The following is a 27,125-nucleotide window of genomic DNA, read 5'->3' on the forward strand; positions in this document are numbered from 1 at the left end:
ATCCATCTGTAGCACAGCAGGCTCAGAAAGGTGTGAGGTGGCCCGTTTATCTCAGTGAAATATTTTCATCTGAATGAAGCCACCCCATATAGATGAAAACAGCCTGGAAGAATAACTCTGGGAGGTGTGAAGTGCATCATTCCTCTCAATAGGTGTTCTCATCTGCCACTCTCTCAGGCATTTAGTATCCTGACTCATTCATGAAGGGGCTCAGATACCCTATAAAGGGAATGGTTCCTCTAGACCATGGGTCACACACAGGGGTGGCAAGGATCCCTCCAGAGATGCAGAGTCCCCCAGATCCCAGATAAACATAGAGGGTTGGGAGAAGGGCTTAGACTGACCCCTCCCATACTCCCCCCACTACTCATTCCATGTCCCCCCTAATCCTCTCACATGGGCCCAAACCCCATGAATCTCTCGTCCCTCCCCTACCATCCATCCTCGTTTACCCTCCCCTCCCTTCACAACAGAGTTTTGTTTACCCCAAGTGTTAGATAAGATTTTGGTTTCAATAGTTAATGATTTTGCAAGGGTCTAACATGGCATAATCTATTTGCAAACTCTGGGAAGCTTTTGGTGGTGGCTCTGTGACAGACAATTCTATTCGAAGGAAGGTCTGGCCTCCAATGGAAAGCAACAAACTCTGCTAAGAAATAAAACCTCAGTAACTATTTCTGTGAAGCTGTCTAAAAAAGAGCACTTGCACAAATGAACTCCCTACATTCATGTTCTTCTATTGCCAACTTTCAGGATGCTTCCCCTCCCAACCTCTGCCCACCAAACACAGCCCTGGATGCATATGTGGGCAAGGCAGCCTGTCCCACTGTCAGAATATCTGGGAGTCCCCATCTTCCCCTATCAGCTTGCTTTTTTGTGAGGAAGGGGAAGAAGAATGGTTCTTTGGTCTGATATGTTGTTTCTCTTCTGGCTGAGGGGAATGAAGCTGTCATCTAAGGAGAATCCCCACACATTTAGGCCAAAATCATTTTCGGTTCTTCCCTAGCTAATCTATATTCAGACAGATCTCTACATTTGGGAAAAGTTCTCTGGCTATCTATGGTAATTATCTGGTACCTAATACCATAGTGCCTGAGCACCTCAATCTTCAATGCATTTATCCTCACAACCCCACTATGAGGTAGGACAGTGCTATTACCCCCATTTTACAGATGGTGAACTGAGGCACAGAGACAAAGTGATGTTCCCGAGGACACATAGAATGCCTGTAGTAGAAAAGGAACTTGAACCCAAATATCCCAAATCAGTGCCCTACCCATTGTGCCATCCTTCCTCTCTGTAGGTCAGTCTACTCTTTGTGCATATTGAGCAGGGCTGAATCACATACTCTACACCAAAAGGCATAAGGTGCTATTTCGTGGGTGCCAAAGAAGGGGCTACTCACCCCTAAGAATAGGGGGCAGTTTCTGTAGCTGCAGTAACCAGAAAGTTTGGGCATTCAGTGGATTAGCTGCATGTTATATTTCAGTTGTTTTGAACTTGCATTGCCAGCATAGTTTTCTATATTACCAAATTACACAATCAATGACAAACAGTGTGACAATCCTTAATAGTAAATGACCGACATAAATTCTAGCCAATACATACAGATATAAATAAATCTATATTCTAACATTGTGTTAGTATATTGCTGATATTACTGAATCATACTATGAAACAATGATATTCTAGTATTGCCAAACCCGTGTTCAAAAATCATAAGTCAGATCCTAAAAATCATGAGATCAGCTTACCAATCATGAAATCTTAAAAAAAATCATATGTACTTTAAAATTTGCTTTCTGAATTTTGAGCATTTGGCGTTCACATTTTCATGCTTTTCTCTGCACCATAAGAGCTAGAAACTTATTTTTTTACTTTTTTTAAAAATGAAAGCTGAAAATCTTATATAATCACATGATTCGAAGAGTTGGAAAACACCAAATAGCGCAAGACTTGTGATAAAACTGTAAGAGTTGGCAACAATATTTGTATTTTCATTATATAAGATTGAAATGGGCATTTTATGCTTTGTATTTATATAGCACCTTTCACCTGAGTTTTCAAAACATGTTGCATACTTTAATTAAGCTCCACAACACTGCTGAGTGCTAAGAATTGTTATCATGGGGAAACTGCAACATTCCCAAGATCACACAGTGAGTGAGGACCAGGAACAACAGCGCTCATAAGTCCTGACTCCCAGTCCTATGCTCCGACTCCCACAACATTGACTTCCCCCCACCCCTTATTACTACCAAATTCAAAGCTCTTCACCCTGGATCACCTCTCTCTGTCCTCTTTCTACCCCATCTTGGGAGCAGGGAAAAAAGGGGGCTAACAGTCACCAAACACAAATCTCCCACCCCATGAATCACCATCAGCTCCCTTTCTCCTGCCTGGGCCTCTGTGGGCTTCAGGCCACAAAGCAACAGCCCTCCATCACCTTCCCCCAGCCCCCTCTCCATCCTTCATCCCCAGCACCTCTCCAGTCTTCCTCCCCTAAGGGACCTCCCCCAGCCCCCTCTCCATCCTTCATCCCCACCACCTCTCCAGTCTTCCTCCCCCAAAGGACCTCCACCAGGGCCCTCTCGGTCCTTCACCCACAGCACCCCTCCTCCTCTTCCCATAGCTCTCTGCCACAGAGCCCTCTCGCTCTCCTCCGACCTCCCCCCCCCGACCCTGCCGCCTCCCCCAAAGCCTGTCTACCTTCCCCCCATACAGTCACTTCATGGTCTCTCCTAAGGTGACCTATGCGTGCCTGAACGCAGCTACGATAGGGCCAGCGCCATGCAGCTCCTAGCGCGGGGAAGGAGAAAGGGGACGAGGAGAATCACCTCCGCGCCCTCTGAAAGTGTAGGGCCCCGCTGTGGGGAGAGAGGGGGCTTAAACCACAACCTGAGGACAGGCATGAGCAAGGACAGCCCTGAAGTGCGCCGGCCGCTGAGGAAGGCCCCCCTGGCCGCGGGGCCTGCGCCGCAGTGCGCCTGCGCCGTTCAGTGAGGCAGAGGAGAGCTGGGGGGCTCAGTGCCGGCCGGGGCCCTGGTTGTGGTGGAGGTCGGCGACGGTCGCTGCAGCCAGTGGCGATGCCGCTCTACGAGGGCCTGGGGAGCGGCGGGGAGAAGACGGCGGTGGTGATCGACCTGGGAGAATCCTTCACCAAGTGAGTGGCCCGCCCGGCTCCGGAGCAGGCAGCCCGCCCCTCCCCCCGACTGACCTCCCCCTCCCCCCGCACGAGGCCCATGGAGGGGGTGCGCGTGGGGCTGCGCCTGTATCCCCGGCAACACCCAGCCGCCCTGTCACGTGGCCGGGCGGGCGGAGATGCGGGCAGCCTCCCCGGCCCTCTGAACGCCGGGTCAGGACGAGTCAGGCTGGGGCCAGCCCTGAGCGGGGCTTGGTGCGCGGCCGGGGGGCGCCTCACGGGTCTGTCGCCGTCGGGACCGTTGCAAAGGAGGCGCAACAGCCTTGCCCGGCCTCCTGGCACTCGGGTACCGCGGCGATGAGCACCTGGACTCCGAGTTAAGGCTGGATCTCTGTCAGAGCGGCTGCTGTAGCACAGTCCCAGGTTATGGGCTTGATGCAGACATGGAGGGGAGAGGTTCTTTGGCATGTGTTATGGGGGAGATCAGACTAGATCATAAATGGCCCTTTCTGGCCTTAACATCGCTGAAAAAAAACCCAGTGAATGTGACCTGACAGAGCTTTCTGGAAATTTGAAACCTTGTCTCTTTCACCAACAGAAGTAGTCCCAATGAAAGAAATTACCTCACCCCACACCTTGTCTCTCTAAACACCTAGACAAATGAGATCATTACTCCTAAACCAGGTGCAGACTGATCTTTTAGTGTAAATTGCAGTTCCACATCCCGATTCTCCCACCTCCCAATACTTCTGATTCCAGGTGATGTTTAAGTTGTTAAACAGATCTTGTCCGGTTTAAAAATAATTTATGTAAGAAAAAATTCCACCCCTTGATTGTTGTTAACATCTTTTAAATTATTAAAATGTAAACAACATCTTACATCTGCTTTGCCATTTGTTTACTTGTTCTGTTTGACATACCTTGGACAGTGAAAACAAACTACACAGTTTCATTTTCTGGCTTTCTTGCACTAACACTGGTACAGTGATGTTTAGGTTGCAAATATTATAGGTGAAAGTTTGGATTTGAGCAATAAACATCTGTAAACATTTCCATTATTAATGGTGTAGAACTTTTCTGTTTGTTTAGAGTACAGTTTTGGCTATAAGCTACCCAGCATTGTCTCTTTAACTAATCATGTGAATGTGAACGGTAGGATTGTTTTGAGACCCACATGATTTGGGATTTTGAGAGGTTAAAGGAGGCAATGCACTGTGCTGGCCTGAATTTGCCAACGCTTACTTAAGAATATAAGATTGGCCATACTGGGGCAGACCAGTGGTCCATCTTGCCCAGTATCCTGTCTCTGACAGTGGCCGGTGCCAGATGCTTCTGGCAGTTAAAGGTCTGGGAACACCCGGAACACAGGTTTGCATCCCTGACCATTTTGCCTAATAGCTAATGATGGACCTGTCCTCCATGAATTTACCTAATTTTTTTTAACACAGTTAAACTTTTGGCTTCACAACATCCTGTGGCAATGAGTTCCACAGGTTGACTGTGCATTGTGTGAAGAAGTTCTTTCTTTTGTTTGTTTTAAACCTGCTGCATATTAATTTTTTAGATGACCCTTAGTTTTTGTGTTATGTGAGAAGTCAGTGGGGCTACTTGCATGAGTAGAGTTATGCACCTGCATAAGTGTTTGCAGGATCAGAGCCTTAGTTTCTAACTACTTATGGTACCCAAGTGCCATGGTAATTGCTCCTTAACAAAGTGTTGAATACAACATAATGTTTCGCTTTTACTACCTCAGTGTTTGTAAAGTAAAACATGGTGTGTTAACTTGGTATTATAGTTTAAACCATGTTTTTTAAGAGCTCAAGCTTAAGTGCTTGAGTCTATGGGTCTGGATTCCCAATGTGAGGCCACTCAGCACTTTGCAGAACATGCTCAGGAGTGAGGCTTGAATAATTATGGCACAAAGACTTGGTGATATTTCTCAGTAAAGGCTATGGTTTCAAAAACACCTACAGTACTTCAGTTTCTAAAATTTTAGTTTCTTTTGGAAGCCCCAGAGTCGATCAACTGAGCATCTGAACCCTGAGTTAATGGGGCTGTGCGTGAGTGCAGCTGTCAAACCGTGTGGAATAGCTTGGAGGATCATGACTAAACTGAGAATAGAGTCACTTGAAGATACAATTTGAAAATATTTTGACACAAACACTTTACAATTTATAATGTAAATCATGTATTCTCTCACCTAATATATATTGTATATGAGTTTATGCTTCAGTAAAACTAAGCTGATTAGTTAAGTAGAGGTGACCAATTCAGGCAGATGGACTAATTTTACCATGAAGTCTGTTCTTCAGGTTCTGAACTAAACTTGGCTGACTCTTTCAGGATTCAGTGTTTAAAAATTACCAGTATTACTACCTAGCTCTTATATAGCAGATCTCAAAGCACTTTACAAAGGAGGTTAATATCATTATCCCCATGCCCTATCCTGCTTCTACTGATATCAGTGGCAAAATTTCCATTGTCTTCAAAGGGAGCAGAGTTGTGGATTCAATTGTTTCAACCCATGCTGTTCTAAATAGTAAACAGTTTAATTGAAAGTGGTCATTACTCAATTAATTTGTTTCATATGTGATGTCTGATTCATTTTGGAATTAATATACTGAGAAACGTTCTTCATATCTTGAGAGATTTTTTTTCAGCCCTTCTATATACTAGTTTTTATTTTTCCTTTTTGATCAAACTAACCAACATGATTTGAAACACTACTTAGTGCCTATTGTAGACAAATTGTATTAGCTAACTTGATTAAAAACACATACACACCTTTTTTTTTCCTAGTCCAAATAAAGCCTAAATGTAAACTTTACCTTTCACTTTATAACTAAGAAAATCAAAATGTGAAAAAGTAGAATGATTCTTAGACCAGTTTACAAAAGAATGTCTGATTCCTCCAATGTAAAGCTATTTATGCCTCCTTCTCTCCCCCACCCAAAAGTGTCCTTTTTTGTTTTATCAGTGCCAAATTCCAATCCCTTTCTTTTTCATGCTGTCATCTGCATGCTCAGTATTCACTTAAAATAAGATAACTATGGGCTTGATCTTGCAAACAGTTAAATATGTGAGTATTTTATTCACATGAGTAATTCCATTGATTTCAATGGACCAACTTGGAGGAATAAGTTTTATTCCTGCAATGTTTGCGACATTGAGCCCTATAATTGCAACAGAGTAATCTGTTTACATTTATGCCATGTTTTTGGCTGTACAAAATTAGACCCCATTCTTCTGCCACCTCTATACTGACAAATGCGTGCATGGAGCTCCAGTAATATCATTGGGGTTCCATGCAGGAGCCAGAGCTCCCCTGTGGAGGCGGTTGTAGGCTTTTGGCCTTAGTCACACCAATCTTTGGATCAGATTGTACTGATTTCTGCATGACTCTATAGGACTGTTAAAAACTAAGGCCCTAGATCTGCAATCAGATCCTTGCAGGTGCAAGAGTCTGTGATGTGGGTTTGATTGCATCACAAGGATCTAAATAAACAACCAAAATAGCGTTAAGGATTTGTTAAATCTTCTACATATGTATAAATATTGATCTTCTGAATTATGCCTGTTTTTTTTTTCTAGAATAGTCCCCTTTCAAGAGATTGATTGGAGGAAATTATTAATGGATTCATGGTATCAAAATGCCAAGACAAATATATATTTATTGACCTCTTCACTTTAAAAACATTAAACTCTGAAATCATGGGTAGGCTTTCTACCAAATCGTGCTTGAACTTCTAATATTTATTTCAAAAGAGACAAAAGAAATGTAAAGCATTGGGAACTCCTAAAGTCTCATCCTGAGGGTATCTATTTTTTCTGTTTAATCTTTAGATTTCTCTGTCCTTTTGTAGATGACCTGTTTATGAAAAGTTAACTTGACTAGCTATTCTCAATCTTGGCTTGGCATCCTGCTAATCTGAACTCATTACATAGGCTAAGTCCACACTGTGAGCTCTCTACCAATATAAGAATACTGGTATATTACACTGGCTGAGCACTCCTAGTATGGACGCAGCTATATCGCTAAAACTGTGCTTTGTACCAGTATAATAAAACTACCCCCTACAAGTGAAACAAGCTATACTGGCAGAAGTGCAGCATCTACACTATGGGCTTTGCAAACACAGCTGTGTTGCTCAGGGATCACACCTATTAACCTCATTAGCTGACCTAGCTATGCTGGCAGAAGTTTGTAGTGTAGACCCGGCCCTAGATAAATCATATACAAAATACTTCTATGGACTTTAGGCATTTTTATTCAGATTCAATTGTTTTGATTAGCAAATCCACTTTTACTATTTGAAATACCAGATTAATAACTTCTTGGCGGTTCTTAAGTGTGAAATACTTATATGTAATTAGTTATCTTTAATTTTTTTTCTTTAGATGTGGTTTTGCAGGAGAAACAGGACCAAGATGCATTATTCCTAGTGAAATAAAGAAGCCTGACATTCCTAAGGTAACATTTTAAAAAATGTACTGTTGGGAAATATTCACTAATTCCAAAGTTATTTTTGTTAGATATTTAAAGTACTTCTTAAAAATAAAAATGTATATTCAGACAAAAATGTGTGTCGTCATTTCCTCCATCATAAACCATTGTCCATTATTTCTTAGCTGTTCCTTGTAAGAGGACATACTCCGTTGCTGTGAAAATTGACCTTATATTGAGGACAATTATGGTCCTCTTCTATGAAAAACCATAAAGTGAAGTGGCTTGTGCAAATGAAAGATTAACTGGACACATCCCTAAACTAGAAATTTGGGACCATATGGTAAATTAATAGGGTAAGATGATTCATATAAAAGTGCATGGAACTGCCAAACATGGATTTGTAAATTGCTACCTCACACACACCCCAGGATAAACAGAACAAAAGTATTTTTAAGAATAACAAAATGTTTCACTTGTAAGAGCAATAATGACCTTGTCACAACATGTTTTTTGGGTATTAATATTCTCTCTGTTGCGGTTTGTGCTATAAATTCTTCTCAGTAGTTGTTAATCCTCAGGAAACTTTTTTTCTCACTCAATATTACTTACAAATTAAGGCCCTAATCCTACCAGGTGTATAGTCAGTGGGTCTCCAAGCCAACACACGGGTCCACATAAACAGAACAGCTAGTAGGTTTGGAGCCTTACAAATATTTAAGATAATTTATCACTTGAGTTATCCAATTTATCAGTTAGGCCCCAGTCCTGCGAAGATGAATACACATGTTTATGCACTGTAAATCGTCCTGTTGAAGTCAAAAAGCTGACTCTCGGTATATAAAGTAAAGCACATGTGTAAGTCTTTGCCGAACTGGAGCTCTTCACGCGAATGTCCACAGCCCCACATTTGGCACTAATTGGTACCTTTAGAAGTGGTCTCTATGGGTATGTCTACACTGGAATTAAACATCCGTGCTTGTTCTGTGTCAGCTGACTTGGGCTCAAGCTGCTGGACTATAAAACTGCAGTGTAGATGCTTGGGGTGGAGTCTGGGATCTGGGCCTGTGCAAGGAGGGAGGGTCCCAGAGCCAGCTCCAGTCTGAGCCCGGACATCTACGCTGCAGTTTTAGCCCCACAACCTGAGCTCCGCAAGCCTGAGTCAGCTGACATGTGCCAGCTGCAGTTGTTTAATTTCAGTGTAGACATATCCACAGGGTCAGGTTTGAGGCACATGGCCTCTGCCTGTGCTATGCTTTTTCTCTGGGACGCAAGTCTCCAGAATTGCCAATTTGACACCTTTCCTCAACATTTAAAATTGATAACAGGTTTTAAAGAAAAAATAATTATAAATTGCTTCAAGTAAAATAATTTGGAGGACAGTTTTATGATGTACATTGATAAATCAAACAAGTGTAAAAGTGAGTGTTTCTTAAAATCAATAGAAATATATTTTGTCTTGAATTGTAAACTGGCTACAGATAATATTTTTAACAGAAATTTTTATTTTTGCAGCCTATCAAAGTTGTTCAGTATAATATTAATACAGAAGAGCTGTATTCATATCTGAAGGAATTTATTCACATGCTGTATTTTAGGTAAGAGGTACTGGGATATTTTTCTCTGATTAGTTGCTTTTATCTGAGCACTCTGCAGAAGACATCTATTTTGTTAGTCTTCTCCAAAACATTATGCTTCCTAAATGATAAAAGGTGGGAAGGAGGTGGCTAGCTGGCTGAGCTCTTGCTGAAACAATTATTTAATACTGCTGAGATTTTAATTGTATTGTTACTGTGTGTTAAGGCACATGGAGCCTTGGATATGCATCTTATTGCTTAAAAACATCTAAATAAATAAAGCAACTGTTAACTGTGACATGGTCACAAATGGCTTGATCCTGCAAATCATTATTCTTGTGTGGAATTGCTCATAGGACAGCTCCAAAACCCACTGAGGTAAATGGAAAAAACAGGCCCAATATGAATAAAAGTTTGGAAGGCTGGATCCAAATGTTCAAAATCTGAGATTTGTAATGGACCTGATGGGATCACAGAGTTCTGTAGGGTTTGGTGCTTTGTACTCTCATGCCCCACTCACATCCACACACAGAATGAGTCAACACCTGTTGTGGACAAACGTTACTTTTGTTACAGGACTTGACTGTCTCAGTCCCTCAAGGATCATTGGGTTTTTTCTGTCTTCTACCAGTGCTGTTCTGTTTCTGTCCCAAAGTTTCTGACATGCTGAGGACACTTCCCTCTGTGACTAAAAAATGTTCTTATCGTTTTGAGACAATGTAAATTATTCCCCTTTTTCTTTTAACTTTCTGAGGGATGATGGGCTAGAGGTTGAAGCACAAGATTGTTGGTCAGGAGATCTAGGTTATAATTTAGGTCGTTCACAAATGCACCGTGGCATTGGACAAGTCACTAAGGCTGGCCTGCACACACACCAATATACTTAGAGATATAAAATCCATTTATAGACAAGACCGTAATCTCTGCCTGCACCGCTATTTCCTGTTCTGTAAATCGGGGATAATGTCTACCTCCCTGAGGATGTTGTGAAGCTTAATTGTAAAATGCATTGAGATGTGGGGTGGAAGGTGCTATCTGAGTGCACAGTATTATTTATTATGATTTTGACTGGAATTAAATCTCAAAATAAGTGGTTACCTTCTTTCAAGTTTTGTATCAGGTACCATGAGATACGCTTAAATTTAACATACTAGTCTCAATTTATACTTCCTTACAAATAGGTTTGCTGTTTTCCAGACATCTGCTGGTGAATCCCAGAGACCGCCGTGTTGTAATAGTGGAATCTGTGCTATGCCCCTCACACTTCAGAGAGACACTCACTAGAGTTCTTTTCAAGTATTTTGAGGTACGTGTATTACATAACTATTGGCATTCATTGTCTTAATTGGTTACTTAAGATTGGACATGCTACCTCAGACCAGTTGTCTATCTGGCACAGTATCCTATGTTCTGACAGTGGCTAGTGCCAGATGCTTCAGAGGGAATGAAGAGAACAGGGGAATTTACCAAGTAATCCAGTCCCAGCTTCTGGCAGTCAGAGGTTTAGGAACATCCGGAGCATGGGGTTGTATCCCTGACCTTCTTGGCTAATAGCCATTGATGACCTATCCTCCATTAACTTATCTTATTCTTGTTTGAACCCAGTTAATACTTTCGGTTTTCACAACATTCCCTGGTAACCAGTTCCACATGTTGACTGCATTATGTGAAGTAGTACTTCCTTTTGTTTGTTTTAAACCTGCTGCCTATTCATTTCATTGGGTGACCCTGGCTTTTGTGTTATGTGAAGGGGTAAATAAACTTCCTTATTCACTGTCTCCATACCATTCATGATTTTATAGATCTCTATCATATCCCCCTTTAGTCGTCTCTTTTCCAAGCTGAACAGCCCGAGTCTTTTTAATCTTTCCTCATATGGAAGCTGTTCCATGCCACTAATCGTTTTTGTTGCCCTTCTCTATACTTTTTCCAATTCTAATGCATCTTTTTTGAGGAAGGTGACCAGAACTGCACACAGTATTCAAGGAGTGGGCATACCATGGACTTATATAGTGGCATTATGATATTTTCTGCCTTCTTATCTTTTCCTTTCCTAATAGTTCCTAACATTCTGTAAGATTTTTTGACTGCTGCTGCACAGTGAATGGATATTTTCATTGAACTATCCACAATGACTCCAAGATCTGTTTTGAGTGGTAACACCTAATTTAGACCCCCATCATGTTATATATACAGTTGGGGTTATGTTTTCCAATGTGCATTATTTTGCATTTATGAATAGTAAATTTCACCTGCCATTTCGTTGTCCAGTCACTCAGTTTAGTGAGATCTCTTTGTAACTTCTCACAGTCAGCTTTGGAGTTAATTATCTTGAATAATTTTGTATCATCTGCAAATTTTGCCACCTCACTGTTTACCACTTTTTCCAGATCATTTATGAATATGTCGAACAGCACTGGTCCCAGGACAGATTTTTGGGGGACCCCACTATTTACCTCTCTCAACTGTAAAAACATTTATTCCTACCCTTTGTTTTCTGTCTTTTAATCAGTTATTGATCCATGAGAGGACCTTCCCTCTTATACCATGACTGTCTACTTTGCTAAAAGCTTTGGTGAGAGACCTTGTCAATGCCTTTCTGAAAGTCCAAATACACTATATCCACAGATTCGCCCTTTTCCACTTGTTTGTTGACCCCCTCAAAGAATTCTAATAGATTGATGAGGCATGATTTCCCTTTACACAAACCGTGTCAACTTTTCCCCAACATATCATGTTCATTTATGTGTCAGATAATTCAGTTGTTTACTATAGTTTCAACAAGTTTGCCTGGTACTGAAATAAGTTACCAGCCTCTAATTGCCAGGATCACCCCTGAAGCCTTTTTTAAACATCGGGGTTACATTAGCTATCCACCAGTCATCTGATACAGAGGCTGATTCAAGTGATAGGTTATATGCCACAGTTGCATATTTGAGTTCCTTCAGAACTCTTGGGTGAATACCATATGTCTAGTAGGGTATGTAGAATAATCAAGTAGAATATTAGCAACAGTGCTAGTGGCCATTGCTATACTTGGCACATGTGGGAATGGATAAAGAAGTGAGGCTAAAAGGATGAGAGAGAAAGTGAAAAGGGCAAGACAGAGAGGTAGAGAGCAGTGGAATTTTTTCCTGACTTATCTAAATAGCAGTTATCTAAATAGCAGATATTAGCAAGAATTATCAATGGGTTTTATTGGCTTGTGCTTGGCAAAAAATAGCTCACATCATCTCATTTTTTGACAGGATCAATAATCCCCATTGAGTGCCAGAAACCTGAGTCTATATTTAAACATTTCTTAGTGATGTGTCTCAGCACAAGACTTGATTCTTTTCCATAAGTCAATATCTTTGCCTAACGCATGACCTAAATTCTGGCTGTACTCATTTAGATAAGAATTTATCTGATATTTGTCCTTCACATAATCAATCTTTTTGAAAGATCAGCCTCTTTCTTAAATCTAATTCTTATCCTAGTTTCAATGGAAAACACTTTGCAAGGTGATTCCATAAACTTTCAGTTCAAATAGGTCAGATGGCTAAGATTTTCTATCAGAGGCTATGCAAATAAGCAATTTGCCTCCCCAGCCTAACTTTATAACTAATCTTAAACTGTCCTAGTTTATATTTCTATATAATTCCTTCCTGGGATACTTAATCTTTTTTTCCACTTTAAATTTGATTAGCAGCGTGAGTGGATTTTCTAATCCGTTTCCAGAAAGTTAAAAAAGAGGAGAGAGAAATACCCTTCTTTTTGATTACTTTGCAATGTGAGGATGACAGATAACGAACTTAGCAAAGAGTTGCTTTAAACATTATCCAGAGTAGTGGTGGGGAGGAGGGGGTCATACTTAGGTTTTGAGGCTTGGCTCTGCTGGTAGCCATGTAAAGTGTGCCTCAAGTGGTCTGAATAAATGTGACATTGGGCACAAGGTCAGCATATTTAAGTAGTGATCTTGTGATCTAATTACACCATATTGTTGCCAGTAAGTACAAGCTTGATGGATTTACTTTTCATTTTCTCCACAGTTCAGGGGAGGGTATTTGCCAGTGGGGCTGTTAACTACCCTGAAAGCGTCATTTCTAGGGCAAGGTTGTGCCTCATTTAGCTATATGGTCTGAACTGCTTCTCCTACATTTCTGTTTAGCGTTCCCTCTTTCTTACCTATATTGCAGTGTGATCCTTGTGGCCAAGAGAGCTGTTGATTTGCTCTCAGACTGTAATACTTCTTGGTGAAGGCTTTTAATCAGTGTTTGTATGGTGGAGAGCCTGATCCCACTGGCCACACATCAAAACTTGAGTGGGTTTTTGTCTTCTTTGCTCACCTCTTCATGTCTTGGCAGCATGTTATCAAGAGCTGTGTTTGGCCTTCTGGAGTCAACTTGACTTGACCTAAGATATGTTCCACACATGGTACTTGTTTTTCTTACAGTTCTCTGTTACTGTCCATAGTTATTAAGCACATACCTGGACATGATGTAGCGAGGAACATGTGGGGAATGAGTTTGAGTAGGCTGCTGTATTCAGTTAGTCATCACCACATTAGATTTAATCCTGAATGAAGAGTAAGCTGTTTAGTACCTGATTGTTCAGTCTTTGTTTTTAATATAAAATTGGGGAGCAATGAAAATTATAAACCTTCACATTTTCTTGCACTGAATTGATTTAATCATTTTGGTCTCTTACAGGTTCCTTCTGTCTTGTTTGCTCCAGGTCACCTGATGTCTCTTCTGACTCTTGGGATTAATTCTGCTATGGTTCTAGACTGTGGCTATGCAGAAAGTCTGGTGCTGCCTGTATCCTTGAATAAAAACCCAGAAACCAAATCTTCAGCCTGAAAACTATAACCCGAAGTAGCTAATTTTATTATAGATTTGAAATACGATAGACAAGAATAGGGACAGACCAGCAATTTAGCATTGATTCTGGCTTGTTGTTTTAGAATGGGGGATATCACAATATCCTGACTTGCTACATGAGAATCCCTAGACCTCTGCTCTTTGGAAAGGATGGGATAGGAACAGACAATCTGTTCTCTAATGCTTGACTGTTCTGTGTTTCTCTCTCACATGCTACAAATTAATGAGAGTTTTGGACAGAATTGACTGTTGGAAATATTTATAACTGATTCAGGGAAAGGAGGAAGAAAAATGCCTTCAATCCCTGTCTTCAGATGGAAAACACACGATAAGTGTGGTTAGTGTGTATATAGTGAGATTTCCTAAACTGCTTGTAGATATACGAGGGAATCCCAGTTCTGAGTTGCTGGGGTGCCCTACCCCTAGGCGGAAAGGCAATTCACAAGTAAGTTTACAATTATGCATCCAAGATGATTCGGTCAATTGATGATGCCATTTGATTGTGAAGATTAACCTTTAATTAATTACTTTATTATTAATATACTTAAATTGGATTATAACCCTCGTTGTGTTACCATCCCATTCTAAAGTTGTAAATGCGTAGTGGCCATGGAGATATGATGGGAACAGTGGGAACAACAGTTTAGAAATTGGATTTATTTCAGTCTTTATTCAAAAGAAAGTGTTACTGAAGGGAGTAAATACTGTAGTGCCAGCTTGATGCAAATACAGAGGATCGGTAGCAGGTGGTAACTATTCTTTACAATAAACTTTTTAAATTCACAACGTTTTAGGGAGCTGGCAAATCAGTTGTTGGAGCAATGCACTGTTGACACCGGAGTAGCTAAAGGACAAAAACTCCCATCAGTCATGGGTAAGATATTTCTGATGTAACATAAATGTGTTCCTTTTTAGGTAATCATACTGGGGAAGGTGGGTTAATCCCCCTTCCTTCTCTGCTTCCTTTCATGCTGCTAACATCAGAAAAAATAAATTAATGTTTCTCCACCAGGTTTAACATGCTCCTGCTTCAATGTCTTCTCTCCCAGCATAAAATTAATTAGTATGTTATTTTCATGACAAACTACTCTTAACTGTTAGCTGGTTTGAAGTAAAGTTAGCAAAAATATTCATTGTCCATTACACTTTGAATGTGAGAAGAGCACATTACATTGTTTCCAAATGCAAGACAAGCTCCTTTTTCATGTAGATTTCTTCCCTGAGAGTAAAGTTGCTTATTTTTATCAAATCTTTTAAAGTTATTGTTGTGCAGTTTCTGCATTTTAGTACTAAATTCACACTTCTTCACGTATTGGTTGGATTCTGCAAGTTCTGTTTTTACTTAATGAAAATCTATATTAAACTATTAACTGTTTTTAGGCTCAGTTCCAGAAGACATTGTAGAAGATATAAAAGGTAAATCTCTTTACTTCAAGAAACCCTATTTTGTTCTTTCCCCCAGAGATCAACTTAATAATGTCACTACATTTACAGTACCCTGCCACTGTAAATGTTTTGTTTTAAATTTCTTAGTTATATTTCTTACATGAGCAGAAGAACTTGAAGTACTGTCCATATTGTAGGTGTTCCAACTGTCATATTGCATCCATCTTCTGAGTTTAGACTTGAAGTGTTGATCCAGAGATAGCTGAGTGTTGTGTTTTTGCATGTAAACAGAATGTAAGGGTATTGGGTGGTTTTGTGTATCCATCTGTCAGCAGTTTAGGTTAATTTGGGAGTTGCATTTTTTAAATACTCGTATTCTGTTTTTTCTCATGACTATTTATAGAAACATATAGCTTGTACCTTACGTGGGATTAATAGCCGATTTAACTTCCACAAACTGTGGCTGCATCAACTTTTTATTGCTTCTGGACAAAGAGACAACTACTTCTGAGAAATTCTGAATTAAAAGATTGTTTTCTATTTAAATTATTTAACTAGGCATGCTCTGTGTTTGCCACATAATACGGTATCTTCACAGAAATTGAAAATAGCATGTAAATGGTGTTTTGGAATATTGTATCTGGTATGAAACAATTAATCAACTTTATAAATTTATACTTCAAAAAATTGGGGACATTTCAATACAAAACTATATTAACTTCTCTATAGCACTTTATATGCAGTTCATCCCACAGCACTGTACAACTCATTTAATAGAAAATAAAAATTGCTGATGAGCTTAAGAAATGTTTCCTATAGCTTATTAACAACCAGTCTTAACAGAATTATTATCTATTTCTTGAGCCAAACTAAGGGGAAAGATCCACACATCAAGGGCAAAGCACCCTGATACCTTAAGATGCTCCATATCTTTTAAACATTGCTAATATTTTATCAAATGTAATTAATTCATAGAAATGGGTTTTTTTTAACATTCTGGACATAAATGCAGCTTGCTGATTGGCTGTCATTTTTCACATAGTTGTTTTTAACTAGATATAAGAAGTTACATGTATTGTATTAAAGATACAAATAGAATCTTGCCCTTAAGTCCATTCTGGAGTTTTAGAGGCCAGGAGATACGTGCCACTAATAACACCACATATTAGCAGACCATTTACAAAACAGCAACATTCAATTTGAGATGGTGGTGTGAAAGACTGGAATTGTTGATTCATATGCAGTACTCTATTCCTGCCACCTCCTGACAACAAAAAGGCATAGTTGATAACACTCCATGGACTTTAGATCTAGCTATGTAGATCCTCAAGGAGAAAATCCTGTCTATTGCAGCATAGTTGTGGTATGAATGCTACTTCCTTTAGACGTCTGTATCCCAACCAAAGACTATGTTCTGATAAGTACAGTGTCAGAGTATTTCACAGCAAGTAGCAATATCTTGCACACACAAAAATGTAGAATTTGGTCCCAAATGCATTAAATAATGGGCTAGAAGTCACAAGCTGTGTTGAAGCTACCCCAAGGCAATGGGAAGCTAAGGAATCTAAAACAAAGTTGTTTTTTTTTTCTTTTATAAAGTCCGCACTTGTTTTGTTAGTGATCTCCAGCGTGGGCTGAAAATCCAGGCTGCAAAGTTTAACATTGATGGCAGTGCCGAGGTAGGTGGAGAGTAAATGTTTCTCATCCTCTTCAAAGTGGAAGGAGATCTTTTTTGCCTTTCGGATGATATGTATGTGTTTTGTTTTAGCGTCCTTCACCACCTCCAGATGTAGACTACCCTCTAGATGGAGAGAAGATTCTGCATGTAGTTGGATCAATCAGGTTAGAAATACTATAACTAAAATGCATTATTTATTGTTTTGTTGGAGTAGTGCTCAGATGCCTGAATATTAAATAAACCATTAAAAATTATACCTTAGTTGTGTGTGTCGATAAGACTCTTATTTGTGTGTTTAGGGACATTAATGAACCACTTGCACTTTGATATTGTTATTTGATGTCCCTGAATCTTCACAATATAATAACAGACTTGCTGTGTACAATCCTTATTACGTACTGGTACTATGGTACCACCTTGGGGCCCTAGTTATGCATCAGGACACCATTGTGCTAGGTGCTGTACAAATGTGTAACATGTCTCTGTTCTAAAGAGTTTACAGTCTTAGTATAAGATGAGAGACAATAGGTGGAAACCCACAGCTGGGAGGAACACAAGGAAACAATGACACCTTACTGGTACGCTGTTTGTTACTAATGCTCCTTGCTTTGTTTTGTCTTGTCAACAGAGACTCGGTTGTTGAAATACTGTTTGAGCAGGATAATGAAGAGAAATCAGTTGCCACTTTAATATTGGATGCACTTATTCAGGTATTTCTACTAGTATAAATAGTTGCAAGAATTGCTCTGGCCTTGCGCAGAGCCTGGTTTTACAAACCCTCATTCATTCAGGTAGTCCCACTGATTGTAGGTAGGAGCCACATGTATAGAGCCCTGCACGGATACAAAATTTGTATCTGCATCTGAGCCGAAATCCGCAAAAATGATCTGCGGATATAAAGTGGATATCCATGGGCACCAGGTGAACTGCGCATTAGGGGAGGCTAGCCTATGGCTCCTCCCCTTCCGCCTGAGGCCATGCCCCTCCTGCCCCCTCCTTCGCTACCAACACCCCAGCACCCCCAGCTGCCCAAGAGTCCTGGCCAGCAGCCCCAGCACCAGCTGGGTGGCCCGAGCTGCACATGGCCCAAGCCACCCCGGAACAGCAGTCCTATGCAGCCCCAGGGCCTGCCAGCAGCCCCAGCCATCCCAGAGCTGGGGCTGTGCGCAATCCCAGTGCCCACTGGCGACCTCGATGTGACAGCCCCAGCCGCCCTGAAATGGTGGCTCCAATGCAGCCCCAGCCACCCCGGTGCGGCAGCCCCATCGCCCATCAGTAGCCCTGGAGCTGTGACCGCATGCAACCCTAGCGGCCCCGGTGCGGCAGCCAACCCTAGCCACCCCGAAGCAGCAGCTGGGCGGCCCCAGCAGCTCCTGGGGAGCTTCTGCTGCAGAGGCAGCAGGAGGGGCTGGGGCCACGCCTGGTTCTTTGGGAAGGCTAAGCCTTCCCCCACCTACATTACCCAGCACCCATGAGGATATCCACAGGTTTGCAGGGTTTTAAATACAAAATTTGGATCTGCATCCATCCGCGATCCACAAAAATAGTCCACGGATATCTGCGTCTGCAGATATAAAGCAGGTATCTGGATTTGCAGGGCTCTACATGTGCATGGGTAAATGTTCTCTGAATCAGACTCATGACTGGTTTAGGGAAGATGAGAAGCTACAGCATAGTGTGAACTTTTTAGAAGTTCTAGTACTATAATTCAAGTGGTGTCAGCAATTTTATTAATCCCCCCCTCTTTTAAGGTCTTTTATTTGGCTTTGAAATTCTCTTGAGGTGTGAATTCTCATCATAAGAAGAAATGTCCTTGTCCAGTTAGGAAAAAAATATGGAATGGGGGTTTGACCAATACAAATGTAAACTACATCTCATTTGATGTGTATTTTCAAAATTCATTTCTTCAGTTACTTTTGTTTGAACCAAAGTTAGCAGATCAGTAATTCTTTGCTAGGGCAATAAACTTGCATGTTTTAAGACAGTTATTTCAAGTTAGGGTTCACCTTGTTATAAAAATTGATCCCATTAAATAATTCCCGCTGTTTTGGGTTCCTTGGCCTAGAGGGGACTGGGAGAGTTCAGATGACATTGTTCTCTAGTGCCTCCCTCTGACCAAAGCAAGCAATGGGTCTGGAGGGATAAGTCAAACAGCTTTCCGCTAGAAGAGAGGGTCACTGCAGCATGGGACACCTTGTAAGGGGTAACAGGCCTGTATAAAAAGACACTGTGCAGCAACTCACTTGCATGTCGTCCTGTGCTTATGTTAACAGAAATACATAGCAATGTCATTTGGCAAAGAGAGAGGAGCTGAATTTCTGACCGATTTTTAATGCTGTGGGTATAAGTTCAGTTAAACACTTTCCATTTTCTTTTGTACCAGTGTCCGATAGACACCAGGAAGCAGCTGGCTGAGAACTTAGTGGTAATTGGCGGCACTGCTATGTTGCCAGGATTCCTACACAGATTAATGGCTGAAATTAGGTACCTGGTCGATAAACCAAAATACAAAGAAGCACTTGCCACTAAGACCTTCAGAATTCACACTCCACCTGCCAAACCAAACTGCGTGGCTTGGCTGGGAGGTAAGAATGACACGGGCTAGTCAGAGGCATGAAGGGAAAAGGAAGGTTTTAGAGTGGGATTTGGAAGGAGCAAATGACAATAGTTCTTTGGAACGTTGCTAAGTGTAAACCGCATCTGAGCTTTTTGGAGTTCTTGTGCCTCATGTCAAAGTCCTGCACAGCAAAGCTGCCTCCTGGAGTTTTGGAGGGCAGGAGATTTGCCTTACTAATGACACCACATAGTAACAGATCATTGAAAAGCAGCAACATCCAATATGAAGCTGTGGTGTAAGACTCGAATTGTTGATTCGGGTGCAGTACACTGTTCATGCCATGTGGTGGCACTAGCGAAGTAACTATCCAAAGCAGAAACTTGCACAGGGGTGTCATTTGCTATGGGGCCAGACTTTTCATAACTCCCCTCCAGCTGGCACTGTGGTGTCTCCGGTGAGCCTGCAGGAAGGGACCACCAGGAAGCGGTGGTGGCCTGGGTCAGAGCTGATGCAGAGTGAGCTGGGCCCTGATCCCCAAAAAAGAGATGGGAGCAGTTATTGACTGAAAAGCTGCCAATCATGCCCTAGACAAAGGCTGCTAACTCACTGCACAGCTTCCAGATGTCTGCTATATTCACAGAATGTTCAGGACCCATGTTGGGTTCTGGATGCGGTATTGCAAATCAGGGAAAGAGAAGAGCCAAGAGAGGCATTTTATGGTGATTCCATGGGCTAAAGGTTTCTTCTGACAAGAATTCTTGAATTTGTAATCTGTATGTTTCAGCTAATAATCTAAGCCTCTGAGTAGAATTTAAGAGAAACAAAGTTGAGTATATTTAGGCCTAGTTGAAAAATAGTGCCAAGAATAGCAAATGTTTGATATTATGGATGTCATCAGCCTGTCTGCAGCTCTTCATCAGAAAGAGATGCTAGTTAACCACCAGACTTGCTCTTTTCCACGACTAGTACAAACTTACTCTCCTGCACGTTGTACCATGCTAGGAGTTTCCCATAGCACCTAGTTTCTGGGAGAACTTCATTTAACCATGGGATTGGTGGTACCTGTTTGAAGCACTTGGAGATATAGCTTCAGGGAAAGGCCTGTGGCAGAAAACCACTCACATCTTCTTTCTAGTTCCAGTTCTTGCTGGCAGTAAAGCCCGGATGAGTCTTTTATTCAGTCATTTAATAAGGATATGGAATGAAGCAATATAATACTACATGAGGGAAAGGGCTTAGACCCAGTATACTCAGTCTTTTGTCTCTTCTTTGGCTGGTTGCAAATGAGTTAGGGGAGATTCCTGCAAGAGAGGAGGAGAAAGAGAAATTCAGTGTGATGAGAACTAACATGAAGTTTAATTTTTTTTAACAATCCAGGAGCCATTTTTGGCGCTCTTCAGGACATACTTGGAAGCCGTTCAGTGTCCAAGGAATATTACAGTCAGACGGGCCGAATACCTGACTGGTGCTGTCTCAATAACCCTCCTTTGGAAATGATGTTTGATGTTGGGAAAGCACCACCACCGTTGATGAAGAGGGCTTTTTCCACTGAGAAATAAGCATCTGAATAAGCTACACAAGGATTCCCTTCACCTATTTCAAGCTCACCTGTACAAATTGTTTCTTATGTATTAAGTGAATCAGGTGCAACACTGTTTAGTGATATAGGTGTGCTTTGGGAGTATCATGTTAGCTGGAATTATATTGCAGTTGGATACAATTCTGCATTTAGATTTAAAAAAACACTGGTTTTAACAAACGTGATTTTGTGCTTGTTTTTTTCTTTCTATGGAAATAATGTAACTGGCACAAGTTGTTACCTACCAAGTTGTTTGCTCTATATATATGTACAGGAGATACAAAACTAAGAGGCTTAGTTTTAGATTTTTGTTTTGTTTTGTTTTAAATCTCTTAGAAGAATAAAGGAGACTCCTTGTTACCTGAACCATCAGTGGAAATTTCTCTGCCAAACTTTGCATAAAATATTGCATGTTAACATAACCTGTTGGTTCAAACATTAAAATGTCTCCTGGAAACTGTTTTGTTTTGTTTGTCTGTCTATGGTGGTTGTTACAGGGATAGTAATTCTCTTGGACTGAGATTCCTATTTTCAGAGGCTGAGCAGGGACTTGCTCCAGACTGAAGTTGTCAAACAAAGTGTCAACTTAACCTGCCTGATAACGACCTTTACCCCAAAAAATCTCTGACCACTTAGGAATAATACATGAAAAACTTAATGTGAATAACATGCACATTTTAATCATTTTCATTTTATTCGGGGTGGTGAAACAGCAAGGTTAGGCAAGTATTAAAATATGTAATCCTACAGCAGTAAATATGAAATAAAAATACAAAACTGAGCTATAAGGCAAATGATGTATAATAACTGATCTTCCACCCAAACATAAAAAAACGCTTCAAATTCCTAAGAAAGAATCAAATTAAAATGTTCTCTCTGGCTCCTATTATCAGGGTTTATTTTTTACTACTGTTGATTAAAAAATACATTTTCAAGGTATATGCTCATTAACAGCTCCAGACTCTAGAGTTCCATCCTACACTTTAATTATTCCAAAGGTCTATTGAGTCAAGAATTCACCCTTAAAAAAAAAAATCCCTACAGTTGGAAGAACCCAACATGCTGTAATGGAACTAATTAACAGGCTTCTATCAATTCTGTAACTCATTGCATACTGCAAGGCACCCTTACTTGGGAAAATATCTGTAAAGAGTGTGTCTCTCTCTCACACTAGCTGTTGTTGTCAGTTCTTATTATTTCCATAGACTTATTTATAATATTGCCTTAAATAATACTTTGTGCACACACTGTATAGTGCCATCTGAGAATTATGAACACACAGTGTATTTCAGTAACAAAGGCTACGTCTTCACTGACGGCGGCAAATTCGCCGCCGTCAGATTGATTTCTCTGGATCAACTGAGTGGTCAGTGAAGACCTGCTCAGTCGATCCAGAAATTGACGTATTAAGACCACTTTCTCAAGTGGCGTAGCGCTGCAGTTCCCATCGGCTCAGTGCAGTGAAGACGGTGCACAGAACAGAAACAGAAGTTGACGGGAGTTACGCAAGTTTTTTGCATGGGTTGTGTAACTCCAGTCAACTGCCGCTGAATCTCGGAGGTAACTGTAGACAAGCCCAAAGGTTTGACTTAATTTTAAGTGAGGAACCTCAAGATTAAGAATCAAATTGTCATTAACTTACACCAATATGCTTGACTTAGGTAACTATCTCTAGACAATGGGTGATTTTCATCTATGCTGTGCTAAATATTGAGATAGGGATTCTTGTGGCTTTAAATCCTATCCTTAAGCGTCAACGTTTAGCTCAATCTTTAGAACGTTTTGTTAGAATCTTTCATTACCACTAATAGGATTGTCATGGCTTATTTCCCCCCCTCCAATCTCCCAGCCTGCTGATCACTTTCTGGTGGTTACAGAAATGTAGTTTTAGAAATAAAATATGTTGTTATATAGAAATAAAGAGTATTGATTTTGAAACTAAACATAATGCAGCATGCAGTGTATTTAAACAAGCTTTAAGCTGGGTTTGTCATTATATTTCATAAGTGCCCTAAGATGCATTTTTTTAGTTGGCAAATATTGACAGATCCTCCTATCTTAATATTTTTAATGAGCATGTCCAGGAATCACTGTGTGAAGTTCGTTGGCTTGCATTACACATGAAGTCAGACATGATAATCATAAAGGCCTCTTCTTGCCTTAATTGTTGTCTTTTCCAATATATTATTGAGGGGGACATTTGAGTTTACTGGAAGTAGACAGAATATCTCTAACACTAGCTACATTAATCTTTCTGTATACACGTCATCTAGGCATAATTTATATAGACGCTATGGTCTGTAATGAAGATCTTTGAACAGTCACTGATAACGGCAAGTATTTAGCACACTCCCCTATGCACTTTTTTATTAAATAACTAGGAACATGTCAGTCACTGCAAAAGTTTAACTGGATTTTAAAAGTGCATATGAGCGAAAAATGTATGGTGTCTGGGTAACAGCCCGTTGTATTTCTTTTCATTTGATTCTCTGTCTATATAGAATCATTAGAGCTTCTTTATAAACAGGGTGTGTCTGCCATAGGTATTAACATGAACATGTGGGGATGGCAGTTAAGAGTACTTGTTGGCACAAAAAAGTCATCCAACCGTTCTTACCCCAGCCTCTAAGGACAGTTCAGTAGAAGACTATCAGGGTAACCATGTATCATTGTAATCCCTCTGCATCATCCTGCTGGCTGCTACCTTCTATCCCGTCCCTCAGCTACTGCTTCACCTATGCCAGGAAGAGAGTGGGTTCTCAGCCTTTCCATCTCAGCTCCCAGGATTCCAGCTGGCCACCCTTCCCTCCACAGTCTCCTGCTCGAATGCAACTTCTGGCTCTCTCACCTGAGATTGGGCCCATCTCACCTCAGGAGGAATTTATTTTCCCATTACCTTAGGGATTATGGAGGAGGTTGAGCTAGGTAACACAGCTCTATCTTCACTAGCTCTATCCTGCCCCACCCCCATCCCCCAATGGCTCAATTGGGGAAGAGGGAAGTGTTGGAATTATTATGTAAAAATCATTAATATTAATATGGGAAACTAAACGTTAATTTAACCATAAATTCCTTTATTAAATCTAAAGGCCAAATGGTACATATGCAATTGCTCTAAACATGCCTAGATAGTAAGCAATGTACTACATCCAAACAGTTACAACACATATGTAAATATTTGATCAAAATGCTTTCAAAAACAGACTAAACCCAGGGTTCTTTGACCCATATTGGTCGGCTCCAATGTGGTCAGGCAGGTATTAGCAAAGGGCCCTTTAAGAGTTACTTTTTATACCCTTTAACAAACAAGTGATGTCATTGCCAATTACTGACTCCAGATAAAAACCAACTGGAGACAGCTCACCCTTACTTCCAGTCTTAATCCAGATAAGATTTACAACTTCCTTTCTTTTCCTCCCTCCTTGCTGTCCAACAGTTTTCCCACTGGACCTGGGTTCACATAGTTTTTAACACTATATTTGGGTTGGGAAAGGGCCGTATTGGCTCATTTTAAGACAAATTCTGTTTGTTGTATTTAAAAGCATCCTCAGTCGCCCTTTTCCGTCAGAGGCTTTCTTTTTAGAAACCTCTTACCTCATTAGTTATTTTTTGTCAGACATCTTGTCTACTTTATTCCTTCTGGCCTTATCACTTATTTTCAAGGCCTTTCTTCTACTTGTTAGCCAGGGCTTTTCTTTCCAACACACACATATATTTCTTAACCTAACTTTCATTCTTTATACTTCTCCTACAGAAAGGTACCCAACGACGAGCCAGCAGGTTCAATCCAGGGTCAATCAATTCAGAATAAAGACCCCTATTTTCTAAAACACGTCTCTGCTGTGTGCACAGAATACAGGCTGCTGGGGGGCAGTGTAGAGGGTTGATCAGCTCTAATTTGAGAAGCTGTGCATAACTCACACATACCCATTTCAAACCTGATACATGCTTGATAAAACCATCGTGCCACCTATCTGTAAAGTATGTGCAGGTTTCAGGAGGAAGGGAGAGCCCCAGAGATCTCCCCTGTGAGGTTTTTTTCCAAATCATACCATTGGGCTGGGGGGAGGGGGAGAATCCCCACCACTATCACCATGAGGTGAGCACAGGTTTGCACACCCACCTACACTGATGACCGCAGCCCTATGCACATTATTCATGGCGTATACTGTGACAGGTCTGGCAATCTCCTGCAATATCTTTGAGAGATCTCACTGTTTTATGTTGATGTATCATTGTGGACCAGGGATTGTCCGTGATTCCATGGAGTATGGTGACCCGAGCCCTCCAGGAACTAAGAACGGGGAGGGTAGGGGGTGAGTAGGCAAATTCACTCAGGTTGTGACACCTCCAGAGAGCTACCAGCATCTGAAGAAGCTTGTGTAGACTAGTTCTAACCGGATTAGAACATAAGAAGAGCCACACTGGGTCAGACCAATGGTCCATCTAGCCCAATGTCCTGTCTCCCAACCGTGGCCAATGCCAGGTGCTTCAGAGGGAACGAACAGAACAGATCCATCGCGTGATCCATCCCGTTGTCCACTCCCAGCTTCTGACAAACAGAGGCTAGGGACACCCCGAGCATGGAGTTACATCCCTGCCCATCCTGCCTAATAGCCATTGATGGACCTATCCTCCATGAACTGATCTAGCTCTTTTCTTAACCCTGTTGTAGTTTTGGCCTTCACAACATCCCCTGGCAACAAGTTCCACAGCTTGACGACGTGTTGTGTGAAGAAGTGCTTCCTTTTGTTTTAAACTTGCTGCTGATTAATTTCTTTGGGAGACCCCTTAGTTCTTGTGTTATGTGAAGGAGTAAATACAATTTCCTTATTCACATTCTTCGCACCAGTCACATTTTTATAGACCTGTATCATATCCGCTCTTTGTTGTCTCTTTTCCAGGATAAAAAGTCCCGGTCTCATTAATCTCTCCTCATATGGAAGCTCTTCCATACCCCTAATCATTTTTGTTGCCCTTCGCTGTACCTTTTCCAATTCTAATATATCTTTTTTGAGATTAGGTGACCAGAGCTGCACACAATATTCAAAGCCCTTGGAGTCCCCTGTGCACAGGCATGTCCCTACATGTCCTGCTGACTCATAGGCATAGCCCCAGGCTTCTCTCCCTGGATGCATTGCATAGCTCAGTAGTTCCCAATCTTTTTGGCTCGAGGGCCACAGATCTCAGTTTTACAACCCTGAAGGGCTACCAGTCTCCGCCAGCAGGCTGCCCCTCACTGCAGCCAGACGGAAGGTGTTCAGCGAGGAGGTTGCCTCCTCACTGATCTCCCATCTCTCTGGCTGCAGCAGGGAAACTGCACACGTCCTGTAGTCCCGTGGGCTCCATCTGGGTCCCTAGGCAGTGGCTCCCTTCTGCAGCCAGGGGGACAGGAGATCAGTGCTCCCCTCCCTCTGGCTCCAGCAGGATCCCAGCTCCTAGGGACCCAGGCAGAGCACTTTGCCATGACCCCTGCTACAGCCGGGGGGAGGGGAGTGCTGATTTCCCATCACCTTGGCTACAGCAGAGGCTGCACCAGTCTTTTAGCTCCGCGGAAATGTGCTCCACCTGCGTCCTTAGGCAGCGGCTCTCTTCTACAGCCAGCAGAAGGGGAGTCACGGGCCACTTTGAAAGCCCCTGCGGGTCACTTTTGGCCCCCAGGCCACAGGTTGGGAACCACTGGTATAGCTGGTTGCCCTTAATGGGCCATCACACCAGTTTAGTGTTGCAGCCAATCTGTCTAGGGTGTAACCCAGAAACACAGCACCATTCTGAGACACAAATCTAGCACACGCATTTATAACTCACAATACAAAGACGATACATACTGTAGGGGTGCAGGGCCATCCCTCCTCATCAGTCCATGAGGGAGGCCACGCTCCCTCACTGTTGCACCTGTG

General features: G+C 41.5%; 1 protein-coding gene across 1 annotated transcript; it reads left to right on the forward strand.

Annotated features, from left to right (window-relative positions):
• Positions 1–3,013: 3,013 nt before the first annotated feature.
• On the forward strand, positions 3,014–21,685 carry ACTR10 (actin related protein 10). Its single transcript, XM_067554865.1, has 13 exons — positions 3,014–3,163; positions 7,541–7,613; positions 9,102–9,184; positions 10,361–10,469; positions 13,855–13,962; positions 14,403–14,470; positions 14,820–14,899; positions 15,406–15,441; positions 17,011–17,090; positions 17,180–17,253; positions 17,718–17,799; positions 19,473–19,674; positions 21,024–21,685. Exons 1-13 carry the CDS (start codon positions 3,087–3,089, stop codon positions 21,203–21,205), a joined length of 1,254 nt encoding a protein of 417 aa, XP_067410966.1. The 5' UTR covers positions 3,014–3,086; the 3' UTR covers positions 21,206–21,685.
• The last annotated feature ends 5,440 nt before the right edge of the window (positions 21,686–27,125 follow it).

Source organism: Emydura macquarii, unplaced genomic scaffold (assembly GCF_026122565.2).
Source record: "Emydura macquarii macquarii isolate MOO-44397 ecotype Brisbane River unplaced genomic scaffold, CSIRO-AGI_Emac_v2 contig_1551, whole genome shotgun sequence".
NCBI classification, from domain to species: Eukaryota; Metazoa; Chordata; order Testudines; family Chelidae; genus Emydura; species Emydura macquarii.